At 43.1% G+C, this 20,331-nt stretch overlaps 2 protein-coding genes and 1 pseudogene across 2 annotated transcripts; all 3 read left to right on the top strand.

Annotated features, from left to right (window-relative positions):
- The first annotated feature begins 1,064 nt into the window (after positions 1–1,064).
- On the top strand, positions 1,065–1,691 carry LOC125194920 (uncharacterized). The gene has a single exon (XM_048093135.2). The coding sequence runs from the start codon at positions 1,065–1,067 to the stop codon at positions 1,689–1,691; it is 627 nt and encodes a 208-aa protein (XP_047949092.2).
- Positions 1,692–2,661: 970 nt separating this feature from the next.
- On the top strand, positions 2,662–6,563 carry LOC125194919 (large ribosomal subunit protein uL30x pseudogene; annotated as a pseudogene).
- A 7,018-nt stretch (positions 6,564–13,581) lies between these two features.
- Positions 13,582–14,507, top strand: LOC148927565 (uncharacterized). Its single transcript, XM_089056649.1, has 2 exons — positions 13,582–13,946; positions 14,234–14,507. Exons 1-2 carry the CDS (start codon positions 13,582–13,584, stop codon positions 14,505–14,507), a joined length of 639 nt encoding a protein of 212 aa, XP_088912775.1.
- Positions 14,508–20,331: the final 5,824 nt, after the last annotated feature.

Below are 20,331 nucleotides of genomic sequence, written 5' to 3'. Positions count from 1 at the left end.
CGCGGGGATCTCGAGACTTATCCAAGCTGCTATACCAATTACGTGGTTCAGTCCGCCCGAGTACAAGCCTCGAGGCGATATAGTTGGCCTATTAGGAGTACTGCTTCCAGCCATGGCCGCCTCAAAGGACGGACCACCGCATAGTTCCCCACCGCACAAGTACCTGCCGAGCCAGGCCCGCCGATGGATGTATCGTTGTGATGAAGAGCCACATGTTGCTCGTGTTCCTAGGAAACCAAGACATAGAACTCGTAAAACTAATCCTTTGACCATACATGGGAATGTGGAAGAAATGTTTGCAATAACCCCTCCGCCCCACCCCTCCCCCCCCCCCCCCACACTACGGTGAAACAAGCGAGGATGAAGAACCCTACAAGGAAGGGCGTAATGTGGACATGGAAGGCGCGAACAAGGACGAGGACCCCGAAGAGGACATGAACGACATCGACTAGGATACTTTGTTTTGTTTTTCCCCATGATACGATTGTTTTGCTTGACTTTTGCGTACCTTCTCTACATTTTGCCCTCTTTATTTTTTTTTTCCTTTGATACTAAGACCTCATCGAGGCAACGTTTTAATTGATATGCCATGAAGAAATCTTTCCACCTTTTGCTATCTTGTGATGCAATGGATTTCATTGTCTTTTCATACCATTGTGAAATTTCTATCGCTACTTCATCATACCATTGCATGATGACACCCTACCGCGCAACCGTCTTCCAATGCCTTATTGCACCTTATGCTTCGCTACTTCATAGTACAGTTGTCTTTGTGACACTTACACTCTAATTCCTCTTGCCAAATAAGCAATGATTCTTTTTCCATCCTATGACGCAATTGATCCTCGAAATGTTAACATTTTGACACCGCTCTTTTGTTATCCACTATGATATCTGGTGATGCGCGAACACCCCACCATTTCAATTCGATGCGATTAACCCATGGACTCTGTTATTCAACCAAACCACTTGATTGTTAATAACTCGTTTAATGCATAGTTAGAATACCGCCGAGACGCAATAACCGTGAACCGACACCTCAGCCCACCAATGAGGAAAGCGTGATGCAGTCAATCCCGGCGCCACTGCCTCCCCCACCTCCACGAGTAGATAGGGAAGTCGTAAAGCTATTCCTAGACCAAAAGCCTCCTACCTTCGACGGGATGGGTGAACCCGCAAAGGCCGAAACTTGGGTACGCGCGCTGGAACGCATTTTCAGAACCTTAGTGTGCAATGATGCGGAGAAGATGATCTGCGTGATGCATCAACTGACCGGGTCCGCCGACTTTTGTTGGGACACCAAGCTGAAGACCATGCCCCAGGATTGTGTGGACGAGATGACGTGGGAAGACTTCAAGACCGAGGTGTACGACAAGTACGTACCTAAGAGCTACCGCAAGGCAAAGGCATCCGAGTTCCACAACCTCACTCAGGGACGTCTGTCCGTGACCGAATACGACCGCGCGCTTTGTGACATGACCCGTTATGCGCCGGAACAGATGGATACTGACGAGAAGTTGGCCGATAAGTTTCGTGAGGGCCTAAGGTACGAAATTAGGATGGCATTGGCAGTCCGTGGGACCCTTACGTACGCCGAAGAGCTAGCCCTCGCACTGGATGTTGTGGCAGCGATGCCCAAAGAGAGGAGCGCGGGAAAACACTACGCTAGCACTACCCCCGCCACGCCCTAACCACGATAAGAGGAGATGGGACGAAAGTAGGACCCACTACGATAACAAGCGATACCGTCCCACCCAAAGCCGACCGCCGTACGAAGGAGGGCAGACCTTGTTCAACCAGAGGAGTGACCACCGGGCCAGACAACCCCAATGCAACGTATGCGCTAAGTATCAATTCGGGGAATGTAGGGCACCGAATCCGATTAGGTGTTTTAGCTGTGGGAGAAACGGTCACGTGTCTAGGGAGTGTCCGAGTAGGATCGTGGGAAACGGGGGAAGGCCAAACCATCAGGGATTTCGACAGCCGCCGAGAATGCCACCAGCGGGATCGGGAGCGAACCGGGATCAACCGCAGCGGCAACAACAACCTTTTCGTCCAAGGCTGTCTGCCCAAGCTAGAGCGTACGCCATGAGTCAGAAGCAGCCCAGGATTGAGCAAGGAAATCACGAGAATGGAAGTTTGGCAGGTATAGGCGAAATCTTCGATACTCCTATTGTTGTTTTGTTTGACACGGGCGCATCGTATTCGTTCATATCTGAGTTGTGTGTGCATACCTTGAGCTTTCCTGTTAGAAAATCTGAACATAGGATAATGGTGTCCTCACCAGTAGGAGGGATAGTAGAGATTTCCCAATTTTGCTTGAACATAGAAATCGTACTAGGAGAAACTTAAGATAGTTGCTTACGACCTGCGAGTTTTGCGCGAACTTCACGACGATTCGTTGTAAGGAGAGACAGATATCCCTAGAAGCCCCGGGAAAAGAACCCATCGTATACCACGGAATCTCGATGAACCGGAGAACCGCTATCATCTCTGCGCTACAAGCCACCCCGATCAGATAAGTTAGCTAGGATCTACATACAAGAAATCGTGCGATTACATGGAGTCCCAGTGACGATTACGTCCGATCGTGACCCGAAGTTCACCTCGAAATTCTGGATTAGCCTACAACGCGAACTAGGAACCCAATTAAACTTTAGCATGGCATTCCACCCACAGTCCGACGGACAATCCGAAAGGACGATTCAGACTCTCGAAGACATGCTAAGGGCCGTGGTGCTCGACCGAGGTGGAAGTTGGGAGACTGCACTACCTTTGAGCCAATTCTCTTACAACAACAGCTTTCAGGCAACGATCAACATGGCGCTGTACGAAGCACTATATGCCAGAACGTGTAAATCACCGCTATACTAGGATGAGGTTGGCGAACGAAGGGTACTCGGACCCGATGCCGTTGAAGAGATGGTCGAAATCGTTCGACAAATCCGCACGAGAATGAAAGAAGCCCGGGACAGGCAAAAGTCTTACGCTGACGTCCGACGAACCGACTTACAATTTCAAACCGGCGATAAAGTTTTCCTCAAGGTATCCCCATCGAAAGGGATAACGCGTTTTGGGGTTAAAGGGAAACTGAAACCACGTTTTATCGGACCGTACGAAATCATAGAAAGAATAGGACCCGTTGTGTATCGATTGGCGCTACCCCCAAGCCTTGGGAACGTACACAACGTTTTCCATGTGTCACAGCTGCGGAAGTACGTGTTCGACCCGAAGCACGTGATTCACTACAAGGGAGTTGCGTTGAATCCGAACTTGAGCTACAAGGAGAGACCCCAGATGATCCTAGACCGTAAGGTTCAAACCCTAAGAAACAAATCTGTCACCTCAGTGAAAATACTTTGGAGAAATCACGGACACGAGGAAGCCACGTGGAAGCTTGAGAACAAGATGATGGAACTATACCCCGAACTCTTCCCTTGAAGGTACCAAATTTCGGGACGAAATTTCTTTTAAGAGTGGTAGGATGTAACATCCCGAATTTCCAAACCCTAATTTTAGAGACCTAAAATTTATTATTGATGACGTGAGGGATGTGAATTATTTGCTAAATGAATTTATTGCATGAGTTTCCTTGACCGGGGAGTTTGAAAAGTCAAACTTGTTAATTAGGTGATGTGGCATGTGATTTATTAAATTATGAGGTGAAATTTATTTGTTTAAGGGTGAGTGGGAATATTAGAGAAAATTTCCATAAATGCTAGCCATCTAAATATTGAGATTTTCGAACCCTTGGACTTTTGGAGAAGGAATTCTATTTTTTCGGATTTAATTTAATTCTTGGGATATTTATCCAAATTAAATCCAAAACCTAATTATTTCCTTATTTCTTGATGAGAAAATTGCACCCTATTATTTCTAAGGTGATTTTCGAAAATCACCTATTCTTGGGAAGGAAGAATTTATTTTGTTTTTATGGATCCCTTATTTGATTTCCTTCCATACCTAGAATTAGAATATTCTATCAAATCTTTCGATACCTCAAGAGATCTTGCCATATCCTATTTTAGTTAATATCAAAAATCTATGCCTTATTTAAGGCACATATTACACGCTTATTTCTATGCCAATGGGGTAGGATTTTTATTTTTATTTTGCTCCGTGATATTATATTCTACTCCGTAAAATATACCAAAATAAAATCTTGGCTAATTAAGAAGCCAAATTTTCGAAAATCCCATGATTTGTGCCTTAGAGCTTATTTTTGGTATTTCTTCTCCCCTACTCCATAATATTGTTTTATTTAATTGTGGAGAATAAATCTTACCAAATATTCTATTCTATTTACCTAAAGATCTTGTTGAGCACTATAAATAAGAGAAGCCCCAACCCTAGCCCCCACATTTTTCGTCCCCTCTTCTTCTCCATACTCTCTCAATTTTCTTCTACTTTACTCCAATAATCCTCCATCCTTTGTGAAGAATTGAAGTTTGATCCAAGAATTTGGAAGAACCGAGTCTAATACTTAATTTCTACCGTTCGTTTATCTCTTAAGGTAATTTTATATCCATCTTCTTAATTCTACTCAATACCTCTTCTTTCTAACCGATTCATCGGTCTTCTTGAACCCTCATACATCTTGGTTGAGTGAAAGTGAGATAAAAGGGGATGTGGGAATATGTTTCATGTGTGTGCGTGTGCGTGTGTGTGTGTGTGTGTGCGAGACGTGTGTGTGTGTGTTGTGTTGGTGTAGTATGTGTTCGATGGCTAAATATCCTTGCGTAACATATGTCGATGTTAGATCTAGATTGGAGATGCGAATGGAACTTGTGTGATAAACATGATTTTGATTGACTAGTAATGATAAGATAAATCGATGGGAAAAGGGAAAAGTTTTGAGACATGCATGAGTAAGAGTAGTGTTGAACCTAATTGGTGATATGTGCCTATGTGATTAAAAGGTGAAACTTTGGTTGCGAAGCCGGATAACGGAAAAGCGAAACTACTTGAAATCTAAGCAGTCGAGGTGGGTTTTACTCTTAAACTCCTTTATGTGCAAATTTATGAATGTGGAGAAATAAGGGTGGTTTAACTGTTATGCCATGCCTATGTCTGTTTTGTTGTGATATTGTGCGCCTGATGCCCAGTTTGAGAGTTTGCTCCATTGGGCTATAGGGCTATGGATATGATTAAACGAATTCGGGTCTCAGTACGGGCCGCAAACCCTACCAGACTGTGTACACGAGGGGATCGGGAGCCGTCCTTGCTAGTCGGCCGGTCTCGTGGGTGAAAAGTGTGGCCAGACTTTCGTCGCACCATGGAAATGTTGTGAGTGTGGAAATTGATGAGTAAAGTGGGGAGTTGTTTGATTGGCCAATCTATGGAAATATTTTTGTGATACGCGTTGAATATTTATCTTGAAAAGTGTAAAACATCGAGTTCACTAGGGTAAGGGTGGCATAACTTATAAAATGTTTTGGCAATGAGCTCACTGAGTATTTCAAAATACTCAGCCCTGCATGTGTTTTCCTTATGTGCAGGTTGAACGATGACGAGCGGTGGCGGGTGTTGAGCATGATAATTAATTAAGATGATTGTTATGAACTTCAAGCGTAGTTGTGTTTTCATACATAGCTATTCTTTCTCTTGGTCGCTTTCCACTGAGTTTTGATACACTTATGTATATTTTGAATATTTTGCACTCTCCTTTCGGTTTAGAGACCTTAGACTATCTTGTGGTTTGTATCTTGGAAACTATGTCATACTCTGGAGATTCTTGAACGCCATTTATTATACCTTCCTTTTTCTTATTCAAGATTCTAGGTGAAGTTGTTGTTTAAATACTCTGATAGTTCTTTCTAATCTTTTGGTCAACACTCTTTAAATGAAATCCTAGCCTTTGTTCATTTCTTCGAGTCCGATTGGTAGCAGTTGCCGCATTTATTATACCCTAGGAGGGCGGGCTGTTACATTGCAGCTCTCAAGGAAAAGAAGGCTGCAAACAGGAATATGCCGCACAGGAAAGGGAGCTTATTCAGTTGAAGCGCGAGGCGAGGTTGAAAGGAGGGTTCTATGTGAACCCTGAGGCTAAGTTGCTTTTCATCATTCGCATCCGTGGTATTAATGCAATGCATCCTACCATAAAGAAGATCCTGCAATTGCTGCGTCTTCGTCAGATTTTTAACGGAGTGTTCCTAAAAGTGAACAAAGCAACAGTGAATATGCTGCACAGGGTTGAGCCATATGTTACTTTCGGGTACCCAAACTTGAAGAGTGTCAGAGAATTGATTTACAAGAGGGGATTTAGCAAGGTCAACAAGCATTGCATTGCCTTGACCGACAACTCGATTATTGAACAGACTCTTGGCAAATGCGGCATTATCTGCATTGAAGATCTCATCCATGAGATCCTGACTGTTGGGCCTCACTTTAAGGAGGCTAACAATTTCCTCTGGCTGTTCCAACTATCGGCACCCTTGGGTGGATTCGAGAGAAAGAGGAACCACTATGTGGAAGGCGGAGATGCTGGGAACCGCGAAGACTACATCAATAAACTCATTAGAAGGATGAACTAGAATTTTTTATAAGCTATGAAATTTTCGGAATTTTGGGGATATTTTATGTTTGTTTCGTTTTCTTCTGATTGTTTTACTGACATTTGTTCCTAAAACTTACTTGCATCATACAACCTATTTGTTGCTAATTTTACATTTCTGCCTTCGATCAAAAAAAAAAAAAGAAGTAAATAAGTCCCATGTAATGAGACAATAATTAGGAAACTAATTCCTAAGCATGTCGTCAATGTCAACACGAGAAGAACACACCGGAAGCCACGTGCATTCAAGCAATTCACATAACATGAAATTAATCCACATAATCAGAGCCAAAAATTGGCTCTGATACCAATTGCTGGGGTTTGGTGCCCCTTGCACATCGGAAGACTTGCACAAAACAAATAAATCAGACGAGGATCTATTTGACCGATTATGCGATTAATCAATTCACATGTTAAACAGATAATTGCATGCTAGAACGCAAATAATTCATGCTTAGAAAATATAAATCCTAAACATGATTTCTACGGTTTAGAGTTACCGATTTGATTTTCAAAAGAATCGACGATTGCTCGCGCCTTCTCCACGTGATGATCTTCAATACTAGACCATGGATCTTCTGAATGGTTCCCGAACTGTATCTCGATATCAAGGTGGGCTGATCTTATCAAAATACTAGGACTTGAATAAAAGAAGACAGAAATTTCTCACGGAGGAGAGCTGAAGAATTTTCGAGCTCCTTTAAAACTTAGAGAGGGACGAAAATTTCAATGAATAATAATTATATTTTTGTCTCTCCTTTATTCTCCTATTTATATTAAGTTCATATTGGCCCAGTCAGGGATCTATGGAAGGTTTTGGATATGGGCTCCCCCAATTAGCTTTCTACTAATTAAATTGAACCCACAACTTAATACAAGCTTATATTGGAATATCACGAGGAGCCACTACAGAAGTAATATTGCACTCCCCATCCAAATCCAAAATTACAAGTAATCCGGGTTTCCGTTATTTATATTATTTATTTCCCGCGCTTAAGATATAAATATCCATTAATTAATTGAAGTCTGCTATAGACATAATTAATTAACATCTTATTATTTCCAAGAGTGGACTCAGCAAGAAACACTTATTTATTATTCATAGAGTGATAAAACTCCAACTAGCTAGTTTCCCGAATAATAAAACCTTGTTCAAGCTCCTCTTGAGGACATTATCAAACGAGACTCACCACGCGCGTGATTCAACATAATAGCAATCCTAGCACCGCGAGATATTAATCATCACTACCCAATATATCAGGATTATTGGGTTGCGAAAAACCCGCACCATTTGATAAGTCAAAGTAGTGCATAATCAATACCGTATGCTCAATGCTAACGTATGTAGATTAAGAAATAGTTATTTATCAAGACCTAGTCTTTCAGTAGATAGCATAAAGACACATCTTGCTGTTAGATCCATTCAGTGCTATACCACACCAACGTCATCTTATTTCAGAAAGGCTTAGAAATAATCGGACTGACATTGCAACCTTTCACAATAGGTAGTCTAAGCCTATCTGGGTTGTGAAATTCATTTTTTTCTTTTGCAAAGCATTGATAGAACCGACTGTGTAGCCTTAAAGTGGACAACGCCCACAACCAATCTACTATGCAAAAGACTTAGACTTGGTTTGCTTTTTATGCATTTAAATGTTTATAAAACATCTTATAAATGCACAAGCAAACACAATGTAATAATATACTGATTCTATTCATGCGAAACCGCTCGAATAATACTGAATCGGGTTAAAAGTGGATTGTAGAGTTTTACGTATACAAGTAAGATTGTATTCGCACAAAACTTGCTCGAAACATGCTTTTCAGTATACCAAACCTAACAGGCCGCCACCTGCGAGCGCCACCCGAATGCAGTTTCCAGCGCGAATTTTCTCCCCGTCCATCCTCTACGTGAAATTTTTCAAGGTATGTTTTCTTTTTAGTAGTTTACTCACGTCCCGACCGACTCTACAAACTTATTTTACAATTTGTTGTGAATAAGTTTGGGGGTATGACGTGGTGGACCGTGAGATTAGGGTTTTTGTTTAGGGCTTTAGTTTAAGTTTTTGTTTTCAAAAATCCCGTAGGTGAATTTTCTTGAATCCATGTCATGAACTTAATAGAAGAACTTATAACATGCATGCTTAGGGACACATTAGACCGAGTTGCCGATGATATTACATTCCATCCATGTATAAGTATGGTTTAACGTCTTGATTTCATGGTTTGGTTAAAAGGTGCATAATTAGTGAATTGCTTGTTCGCCTTGAATCATGCTTATACCTTGTGAGATTTGAGCCTTAAATTCTTTATTGTGTGATTTATCTTCATTCATGTATATGTTTTTAGAACTTACTCCTAGTCTTCCTAAGTTTACATTTTGTTTAAGTTGATAAGGGAAGATGTTAGGCCATCTTTTCATAGCTACTTTTATACCCAAAATTTTCGACCCTCTCAAATTTCAAAATTTTTCCCTTGTGAGCCGTTAAGGCTTTTGTTTGGAAGCCATATAAATGGAGACAATTCCTTGGGTTAGTATAGTATTTATTTTCTTTTGTAAAGGAATTGGATAGATAAGGAGGAAAGTTATAAAAAGTAGTGTGCTTAATATAGAAAAGTGGAGGTTGTGAATAGAAAAAATGCAAAACTGTGCTTGTTCTAGAAAGAAAAGAAAAGAAAAAAAGAAAAGAAAAAAGGTTGTGAAGAAAATAGAAAAGAACAAAAAAAATCAAAGTAATTTGGGAAGTGAGAAGAAATATAGACAAAGTCTAAGTTTACTGAGATTTGAATTGTTGGTTGGGTGTTAAGTTTGATGTAGTAGAAATTGATCACTTTTGCAATGATTGGGTTTAGTCACTTTTTTGCCAAATATTTCTCACCTACCAAAGGCCCTACATTACAACAAAAAATAAAGACATTTCGGACTTTTGATGCTTAATCACATCGAGTAGAGGAGGGATTAGACTTTGAGCAAGCCTATGGTAAACTTTGCATGATGCATGATTTGAGTGCTTATACACATTACCTTTATACGCTTTGAGAGTGAGAGAACACTTCCTATCTTTGGATGGTTGCCACATGTGAGTGCTTGAATTCAAGGTATTCCACAAATTAGTAATGAAAGTGCACTAATAAGCCTTGTTTGATTAGATTGCGTTAATACATGCTTAATCTATTCTTTCATCTTTTGAGGCAATTACGACGTCTAGTCCTTGTGCATTCCGTACGCCTATATTTTTGTCTTTATTGTTTTGTTCAAGGATAAACAAAATTGTAAGTTTGGGGGAATTGATACGCTCGGATTTTGCATTGTTTTCAGGCCATAATTTGGTTTGTTTTTAATGCCAAAATCACGTTACATGTCTATTATTTGCACATTTTATACATTTTGATATTTTGACGTGTTTTGTGAGAAATGCGCATATTTGAGCCGAAAAAGGAAGTCAAAACGCAAGTTTGGAAATCTGGAGTTCAGACGGCGACCGCCGGTGCCCGGCGGCCAATGGCTTGTAGCGCCCCGCCTCGGAAAATCTGTGTTAGAAAAGGAGTCTCGCCCGGCGACCGCTGGAGGAAGTGTGGCGGCCTGCCTCCGTGGAGGCAGAGACTGTGGACTACCGCGCGGCGACCGCCGGAGAACATGCGGCGGCCCGCCATGAAAAGCGGCGAATCAGATTCGACCTAGATTTCTCTCCACAATTTACCATATTTTGAAGATCTTTTCCTTCTAGGATGAGGAGTGACTTTCCCCTATAAATAAGACCTCAAGCTTCATCAAATGAGAGCCTCTTTTTGCATCATAATTCCCAGAGATTAAAAGTTAGAGTTGTAACATCTCGGAATTTAGAACCCTAATTTTACAGCCCTAAAATTTATTATTGATGACGTGGAGTTGTGAATGCATTTATTTCATGTGATGCTATGGCCGAATTGAGTCTAGGGTTTGCGTTGGAAGTTTGAAAAGTCAAATTTGTTGACTATGTGATGTGGCATGTGATTTTATTATAATGTGAATTATTTGTTAAGGGTGAGTGAAAATATTAGAGGAAAATTTCCATAAATACTTGTCACCCAATTCTTGTGATTTTCGGCCCCCTTGATTTTTGAAGAAGTAATATTATTTTTTCCGGATTTAATTTAATTCCTGGGATGATATTCCAAATTAAATCCAACACCCAATTATTACTTATTTTAATAAAAAAATCGACACCCCCCCCCCTCCCCTTATTTAATAGTGATTTTCGAAAATCACTATGTGGGGAAGGAAGTAATGTTTTGCTTATTGTTATTGATTCCTTATTTGATTTCCTTCCATACCTAGAATTTAAATATTCTACCAAATCTTTCCATACTTCAAGAGATCTTGCCTTACCTCATTCTAGTCAATATTAAAAATCCATGCCTTATTTAAAAGGCATAGGGGACGCCTCTTTTGACTCCAAGTTGGGAGAATTCTTGTTTTTATCTTGCTCCGTGATATTTTATTCTACTCCGTGAAATATTCAAAACGAAATCTTGACTAATTAGTGGCCTAATTTTCGAAACCTAGAGGATTTTTCCCTTAGGATCTATTTTTGTTAATTCTTCTTCCCTACTTCACAATATTTATTTATTTAATTGTGGAGAATAAGATCTTACCAAATATTCTATTTATTTACCTAAATATTTTATTTAACTCTATAAATAAGAGAACCCCTAACCCTAACCCCATAAAATTTCGCTCCCCTCACCATACTACACGCCCCCTCTCATCTCTCCACTCTCTCTCAATTTTCTTCTACCTTTACTCCAATAATCCTCCATCCTTTGTGAAGAATTGAAGTTTGATCCAAGAATTTTGCAGAACCGAGTCTAATACTTAATTTCTACCGTTCGTTTTTCTCTTAAGGTATTTTTATATCCATCTTCTTGATTCTACTCAATTCCTCTTCTTTCTAACCGATGAATCGATCTTCTTGAACCCTCATGCATCTTGTTTGAGTGAAAGTGGGATAGAAAGGGGTATGTAAATATGTATGCAATATGTGTGTGTGGCGTGTGCGTGGTGTGTGCGCGTGTGTGTGTGTGTGTCGTGTGTGTGTGTTGTGTTGTGTGGTGTGTGCTTGATGGCTAAATACTCTTGTGTAGCTTATGTTGATGTTAGATTTAGAGTTGAAATGCAAGTGAAAGTCATATGATGAACATAATCTTTGTTTGGTAATTATAAGATAAATCAATGGGAAAAGGGAAAGTTTAGAGACATGCATGAGTTAGGAGTTTGTCTTGAATCTAATTTGTGATACGTGCCTATGTGATTAAAAGGTGAAACCTCAGTTGCGAAGCCGGATAACGGAAAAGCGAAACTACTTGAAATTTAAGCAGTCGAGGTGGGCTTTACTCTTAAAACTCTCTTTTATTTTGTCAAAAATATTGATTGGTGTTATAAGGGTGGTTTAACTGTTATGTCATGCCTATGTTTGTTTTATTGTGATATTGTGTGCATGATACCTAGTTTGTGAGTTTGCTCCATTGGGCTATAGGGCTATGAATGTGATTATACGAATTCGGGTCTGAGTATGGGCCGCAAACCCTACCAGGCTGTGTACACGATGGGATCGGGAGCCGTCCTTGCTAGTCGGCCGGTCTCGTGGGCGAAAAGTGTGGCCACACTTTCGTCGCACCATGGAAACATTTTAATTGTGATTGTGGAAATTTATGAGAAAATGGGGAGTTATTTTGACTGGCCAGTCTATTGGAAAATATATTTTTGTGATACTCGTGATATTCTCTTTATAACTGCTTAAAATCGAGTTCACTTGGTAAGGGTGGCATAACTTATAAAACGTTTTGGCAACGAGTTCACTGAGTATTTCAAAATACTCAGCCCTGCATGTGTTTTCCTTATGTGCAGGTTGAACGATGACGAGCGGTGGCGGGTGTTGAGCTTGTTAACTAATTAAGATGGATAATTTGAACTTCAAGTGTAGTTGTGTCTTCATACATAGCTGCTTTTTTTTCTTGGTCGTTTTCCGCTGAGTTTTTGATACACTTTAGTTTTGTTATGGATACTTTGCACCTATTCCTTTGGCTTTTGAGGCCTTAGGCTCTTCTTGAGGATTTTATCATGGAAACCATGTCATACTCTTTAGATTATGCTCGTTATTTATGTTACCTTCCTATTTCTTACTTAAGCTTCTAGGTTAAGTTGTTGTTTTATTACTCTGATGTTTCCTTTAAATGCTTTGGTCAAAACTCTTTAAATGAAACCCTAGCTTATGTTTTCTTCTTTCGAGTCCGTTTGGGTAGCAGCCGCCGCATTTATTGTACCCTAGGAGGGTAGGCTGTTACAGTTGGTATCAGAGCCTCAGTTTCTTTCTGCTCTGGACCCAAGAGTCTTTTCGAAAATCTAAGTTGTCCTTGTAATCATTTTCTAACGAACTGAATATGGAAGGCTCAACACCGCAACTCGTCTTGTTCAACCACGAAGAAAGAGGTACAGAATATTTCTATGATTGAAACTTTATGCTCTTGGAAATTTTGTGGAAAATGTCATTTGTTGAGAACATAGAAACCATGCCATAAGTGTTGAAAATATTGTTGTGCTTGTGAATGATGATTCCTAGGGGTTTGGAAATATTATGAATGTGAAGCGATGCTTCTTGAATGGTGATTTGTTGAATGTTGTATGAGAACTTGTGAAAATTGTAAAATGCGAATGTGATGGCGTGAGACTATGTTGAAATGTTGCGATGCTTAGACTTGGACTTTTTAGAACCTAGCATGACTTAGCTATACGATCACAACGCTTGTACCAACAATAGAAACGTGGAATGACTAGTATAAGGCCGTAGTGTATTTGGAGATTCGACGAAACGCGAATGGAAAACGCACGAATGGTTATCTTAAGAACGAGAACTTTGGACGCGACGCTACCTTTGTACCATCACCTTTTGACTTTTATACACATTCGCAGCACCATTTGAGATCACACACTAGCTATTCTTTTCCACCCTTGTGACAGTGCTGACTTGTTCCTTTCCCCCTTTTTGTAGATGGTTCAACCCTATCACGCCCTTATGCGTCACCGTTACGCCAAGAATAGGAACTTTCCGGTAGAGCGATACAGAGAGCTGGAATGGGACGGAAACCAGTTCCTCTTGAACTTCGTCACCGATTTCTATGGTCATTGGCTGGACACTTACGCGTATGGAACTACCCATTACGAGGGAATCATGCGACTTATCCACATACTACCTTCCCCTTGGAGCGAGTGGACTGCTCAAGCCTCAGTATCCTACACCTGGTTTAGCCCGCCCAAATACACGCCTCGAGGAGACTTCGTCGGCCTAATAGGAGTCTTACTTCCGGCCATGTCTGCTGCCGTTGACGGACCTCCACTCTATCCGCCAACGCAAAGGTACTCGCCAGGAGCAGCACGTCAAATGAAGTACCGCGATGATGAGGAGCCGCACGTTGCCTGCGTTCCCCATAGAAGTACCCTTAGGATGCACGTTTCGGCCCCTCGAAGGATCATAAGAGAGGCCGAAGAGATGCTTACCTCGATTCCTTCGCCCCTAAGCGATGAGAAGGAAGACGAGGAGATGGGACCGTTTGAGAAGGGAGAGAGTTCGAAGGCGGAGAGTGTTTACTTCCGGCCATGTCTGCCGCCGTTGATGGACCTCCACTCTATCCGCCAACGCAAAGGTACTCGCCAGGAGCAACACGTCAAATGAAGTACCGCGATGATGAGGAGCCGCACGTTTCCCGCGTTCCCCGTAGAAGGACCCTTAGGATGCGCGTTTCGGCCCCTCGAAGGATCATAAGAGAGGCTGAAGAGATGCTTACCTCGATTCCTTCGCTCCTAAGCGACGAGAAGGAAGACGAGGAGATGGGACCGTTCGAGAAGGGAGAGAGTTCGAACGCGGAGAGTGTCGGAGAGTCGGAAGAACCCAAAGAGGACGAGGGCGGAGATGTCTAGTGCTCGGATAGTGATTTTGTTTTTCCTTTCCCCATGTTTTGAATTCTAGAACTTCTTTTTACGTTGTCATTTTCTTTCGCAATTGTTTCGCTCCTTTTCATTCATTGTACCAAGACCTTTTGAGACCACTGTAGAGATTTAATGGGGAATTTGCACCTTTTTATTTTATCATCTTGCAATGAGCCGTCTTCACTCTTTTCTATCCTTATTGCGTGAATATACTTGCTCGTTCTATTATCTTCCAAGTGTTTTCCATCTTATGATGCAACCTTATTATGCTTTCTCTTGCACAACTGTTTTTCGTTACAACTGCTATTGTGTGGTGTTTCCTTGGACCCTACTTGTAGAAGGAGTTAGATTTTTCTTTCAAATGTACCACGTCGCTATTTTGGGTTCGAATAAGTACGCTAATAACTCGAGTGAAATGAATCAGAATGCCTCCTAGACGCAATGTGAGAAACGAGGAACCCCCTTCCCGGGCTTCGGAAGAAGACAGCGTGACGCAACCAAGGCCGCCACCACCACCTCCATGAGTAGATAGGGAAGTCGTGAAACTATTCCTTGACCAAAGGCCTCCTACCTTCGACGGGATGGGTGAACCCGCAAAGGCTGAAACCTGGATACGCGCTTTAGAGTTCATCTTCAAGACCTTAGTGTGCAACGATGTGGAGAAGATGATATGCGTGACGCATCAACTGACCGGGTCCGCCGACTTTTGGTGGGATACTAAGTTAAAGACCATGCCACAGGATCGAGTGGACGGGATGACATGGGAGGACTTCAAGATCGAGGTCTATGAAAAGTACATACCCAAAAGCTACCGCAAGGCAAAGGCAGCCGAGTTCCACAACCTCACCCAGGGACGTCTGTCCGTGACCGAATATGACCGCGCACTTTGTGACATGACCCGCTATGCGCCGGAATAGACGGATACCGATGAGAAGCTGGCCGATAAGTTTCGTGAGGGTCTAAGGCACGAGATTAGGATGACATTGGCAGTTCGTGGGACCCTTACGTACACCGAGGCGCTGGCCCTCGCACTGGATGTAGAGGCAGCAATGCCAAAGGAGAGGAGCGCGGGGAACACTACAACGGCACTACCCCCGCCACGCCCTAACCACGATAAGAGGAGGTGGGATGAGGGTAGGATTCACTATGACAACAAGCGATACCGCCCCACTCAGAACCGGCCGTTGTACGGAGGAGGACAGACTTTGTTAAATCCGAGGAGCGACCCCCGGACCAGGCCACCCCAGTGTAACGTTTGCGCCAAGTACCATTTCGGGGAGTGTAGAGGACCGAACCCGACTAGGTGCTTCAACTGTGGAGGGAACGGTCATTTCTCGAGGGAGTGTCCGAGCAAGAATATGGGAACCGGGTAGAGGCAGAACCATCAGGGTTTCCGTCAGCAGCCGAGGGCGCCACCTACGGGCTTAGGAGCGAACCGGGACCAGCCACCGCGACAACAGCAGCCTGTCCGCCCAAGCTTCCCGCCCCGGCTAGAGCGTACGCCATTAGTCAGAAGCAGCCCAATATTGAGCAAGGGAATCCCGAGAGTGGAAATTTAGCAGGTATAGGCGAAATCCTTGATACCCCTATTGTTGTTTTGTTTGACACGGGCGCATCGCATTCGTTCATATCTGAGTTGTGTGTGCATAACTTGAGCTTACCTGTTTGGAAATCTGAACATAAGATGATGGTGTCCTCACCAGTAGGAGGGATAGTAGAGATTTCCCGATTTTGCACGAACATAGAAATCGCACTAGGAGAGCTTAAATTAGTTGCTTATAATCTGCGAGTTATGGCAATGAGAGATATCGACGTAATCTTAGGAATGGACTGGTTAACCGCGAACTTTGCAACGATTAATTGTAAGGAGCGACAGATATCCCTACAAGCCCCGGGTACGAAACCCATCGTGTACCACGGAATCTCGATGGACCGGCGAACCGCCATAATCTCCGCGCTACAAGCCACCGCCAGGATAAAGAAAGGACGCCCAGCCTACCTTATCTATCTCCACGGAGAAGGGAAGGAGGAAAGGAGGCTTGAAGACGTTGCTGTCGTACGAGATTTTCCCGATGTTTTTCCCGAGGAGTTACCTGGACCGCCGCCGGATAGGCAGTTAGAATTTACGATCGACCTTGAACCTGGAGCCGCACCTAAATCCAAGGCACCGTACCGAATGGCGCCTAAGGAATTGGAGGAACTAAAGATACAGCTACAAGAGCTCATGGATTTAGGTTTCGTTAGGCCTAGTGTTTCGCCATAGGGCGCACCGGTGCTCTTCGTTAAGAAGAAAGACAGGTCAATGAGAATGTGTATCAACTACAGAGAGTTGAACAAATTGACCCTCAAGAACAAGTACCCATTGCCGAGGATAGACGATCTGTTCGATCAACTCCGAGGAGCCGGCGTGTTCTCAAAAATGGATCTAAAGTCCGGATACCACCAGCTGAAAGTGCGAAAGGAGGATATACCTAAGACCGCATTCCGTACCAGATATGGTCACTATGAGTTCGTTGTGATGTTGTTCGGTCTGACGAATGCCCCAGCAGTGTTCTTGGACTTGATGAACCGAGTTTTCCACTCGTACCTAGATACGTTCGTCCTAGTGTTCATAGATGATATCTTAGTCTACTCGAAGGACGAGAAGGAGCACGCGGAGCACCTACGAATCGCGCTGGAGACATTGGGGATGGAAAAGCTGTACGCCAAATTCAGCAAGTGCAAATTCTGGCTGAAGGAAGTCAACTTTTTAGGGCACATCGTGTCGGCAGAAGGAATTCGAGTGGACCCCGCCAAGGTTGAGGTGGTGCAACAGTGGAAGTCGCCATCAACGCCGAACGAGATTCGAAGTTTCCTGGGCTCGGCAGGATACTACCGAAGGTTCATAGAAGGATTCTCCAAGATAGCGAGACCGATGACCAAGCAACTGAAGAAAAGGATCTAGGTGAACTGGACGCCGGAGTGTGAGGCGAGCTTCTAACTCTTGAAGGAGAAATTGACCACCGCACCAGTGTTAGCTGTGCCAGAGCTTGGAGTGAACTACGTAGTTTACACCGACGCTTCGAAGGTCGGATTAGGATGCGTATTGATGCAGAACAACAAGGTGATCGCCTACGCGTCACGACAATTGAAACCGCACGAGTTGAACTACCCCACCCACGATTTAGAGTTAGCCGCAGTAGTGCATGCCCTAAAGATTTGGAGGCACCATCTCTACGGAGTTAGGTGTGAAATCTTTACGGATCATAAGAGTTTGAAGTACTTTTTCGAGCAGAAGGACCTGAACATGCGACAACGGAGGTGGCTCGAGCTGGTGAAGGACTACGATTGTGGCATCAACTACCACCCCGGCAAGGCAAACGTAGTAGCAGATGCTTTAAGCCGTAGAGACCATTCGCAACTCGCTGTTTTTCTGACAGAAGAGGAAAGTTTAGTGCGGGAGTTGAGTAAGTTGCGGATAGAAGTAGTTAGGACACCCGAAACCATAGAGGGCCGAATCGCCGAGTTAGTAGTAGAACCTAATCTAAGGACGAGGATCGTTGCAGCACAACGGCTAGATGTGAGATTGGAGGAGATTCGAGTCGAAGTAAGAACTGGTGAATCCGGAAATTTTAGCGAGGCTTCCGACAGCGCTCTCACCTTTGAAGGAAGACTGTGCGTGCCGAACGACGAGGGACTTAGGAACGAGATCATGAGCGAAGCCCACGAAACCCCATACACTGCTCACCCCGGGAGCACGAAGATGTACCAGGATCTGAAGAAGTTCTTTTGGTGGAACGGCATGAAGAGGGATGTCGCAGCATTTGTGGAGCGCTGTTTAGCCTGCCAACAGGTGAAAGCCTTACACCAACGACCGTACGGGAAGCTACAACCGCTTGAGATACCCGAGTGGAAATGGGCGCACATCGCCATGGATTTCTTGACGGCGTTGCCGAAGACCCTAAAAGGGAACACCGCGATCTGGGTGATCATAGATCGACTTACCAAGAGTGCACATTTCATACCAATTCCCGTAACCATGGATCGGATAGGCTAGCTCGGATCTACATTCAAGAGATCGTACGATTACATGGAGTCCCAGTGACGATTACGTCTGATCGTGACCCGAAGTTCACCTCGAAATTTTGGATTAGCCTACAGCGTGAGCTTGGAACCCGACTAAACTTTAGCACGGCTTTTCACCCACAGTCCGACGGACAATCCGAAAGAACAATACAAACTCTCGAGGATATGCTATGGGCCGTGGTGCTCGACCGATGCGGAAGTTGGGAGACCGCACTCCCTCTGATCGAGTTCGCTTACAACAACAGCTTCCAAGCAACGATCGGCATGGCGCCATATGAAGCACTTTATGGGAGAAAGTGTAGATCTCCGCTCTATTGGGATGAAGTTGGTGAACGAAGGCCACTTGGACTCGATGCAGTCGAAGAGATGGTCGGAATCGTTTGACAAATCCGTGCGCGAATGAAGGAAGCCCAGGACAAAACAGAAGTCGTACGCCGACGTCTGACGGACGGACTTACAGTTCTACACTGGCGATAAAGTTTTTCGTCAAGGTATCCCCGTCGAAAGGGATAACGCGTTTTGGGGTGAAAGGGAAACTGAAACCGCGTTTCATCGGGCCGTACGAAATTCTAGAAAGAGTAGGACCCGTAGCTTATCGTTTAGCGCTGCTGCCCAGCGTTGGGAATGTGCACAACGTCTTTCATGTGTCACAGTTGCGGAAATACGTGTTCGATCTGAAGCATGTGATTCGCTACGAGGAAGTTGCCGTAAACCCGAACCTGAGCTACGAGGAGCAACCCCAGATGATCTTGGATCGGAAGGTTCAAACCTCGAGAAATAAATCTACTGCCTACGTGAAAATACAATGGAGAAACCACGGGCCCGAGGAAGCCACATGGGAGCTTGAGGATAAGATGATGGAACTATACCCGGAACTCTTCCCCTAGAGGTACCAAATATCGGGACAAAATTTCTTTAAAGAGTGGTAGGATGTAACATCTCGGAATTTAGAACCCTAATTTTAGAGCCCTAAAATTTATTATTGATGACGTGGAGTCGTGAATGCATTTATTTCATGTGATGCTATGGCCGAATTGAGTCTAGGGTTTGCGTTGGAAGTTTGAAAAGTCAAATTTGTTGACTATGCGATGTGGCATGTGATTTTATTATAATGTGAATTATTTGTTAAGGGTGAGTGAAAATATTAGAGGAAAATTTCCATAAATACTTGTCACCCAATTCTTGTGATTTTCGGCCCCCTTGATTTTTGAAGAAGTAATTTTATTTTTTCCGGATTTAATTTAATTCTTGGGATGATATTCCAAATTAAATCCAACACCCAATTATTCCTTATTTTAATAAAAAAATCGACACCTCCCCCCCCCCCCCCTATTTAATAGTGATTTTCGAAAATCACTATGTGAGGAAGGAAGTAATATTTTGCTTATTGTTATTGATTCCTTATTTGATTTCCTTCCATACCTAGAATTTAAATATTCTACCAAATCTTTTCATACTTCAAGAGATCTTGCTTTACCTCATTCTAGTCAATATTAAAAATTCATGCCTTATATAAAAGGCATAGGGGATGCCTCTTTTGACTCCAAGTTGGGAGAATTCTTATTTTTATCTTGCTCCGTGATATTCTATTCTACTCCGTGAAATATTCAAAACGAAATCTTGACTAATTAGTGGCCTAATTTTCGAAACCTAGAGGATTTTTCCCTAGGATCTATTTTTGTTAATTCTTCTTCCCTACTTCACAATATTTATTTATTTAAATGTGGAGAATTGGATCTTACCAATTATT

Source organism: Salvia hispanica, chromosome 4 (assembly GCF_029641045.1).
Source record: "Salvia hispanica isolate PSC_SH4W2 chromosome 4, Shi_PSC_v1, whole genome shotgun sequence".
Taxonomy (NCBI): domain Eukaryota; kingdom Viridiplantae; phylum Streptophyta; class Magnoliopsida; order Lamiales; family Lamiaceae; genus Salvia; species Salvia hispanica.
The sequence above is the reverse complement of the archived record's forward strand: the minus strand, read 5'-3'. Positions and strand labels throughout refer to the sequence as shown.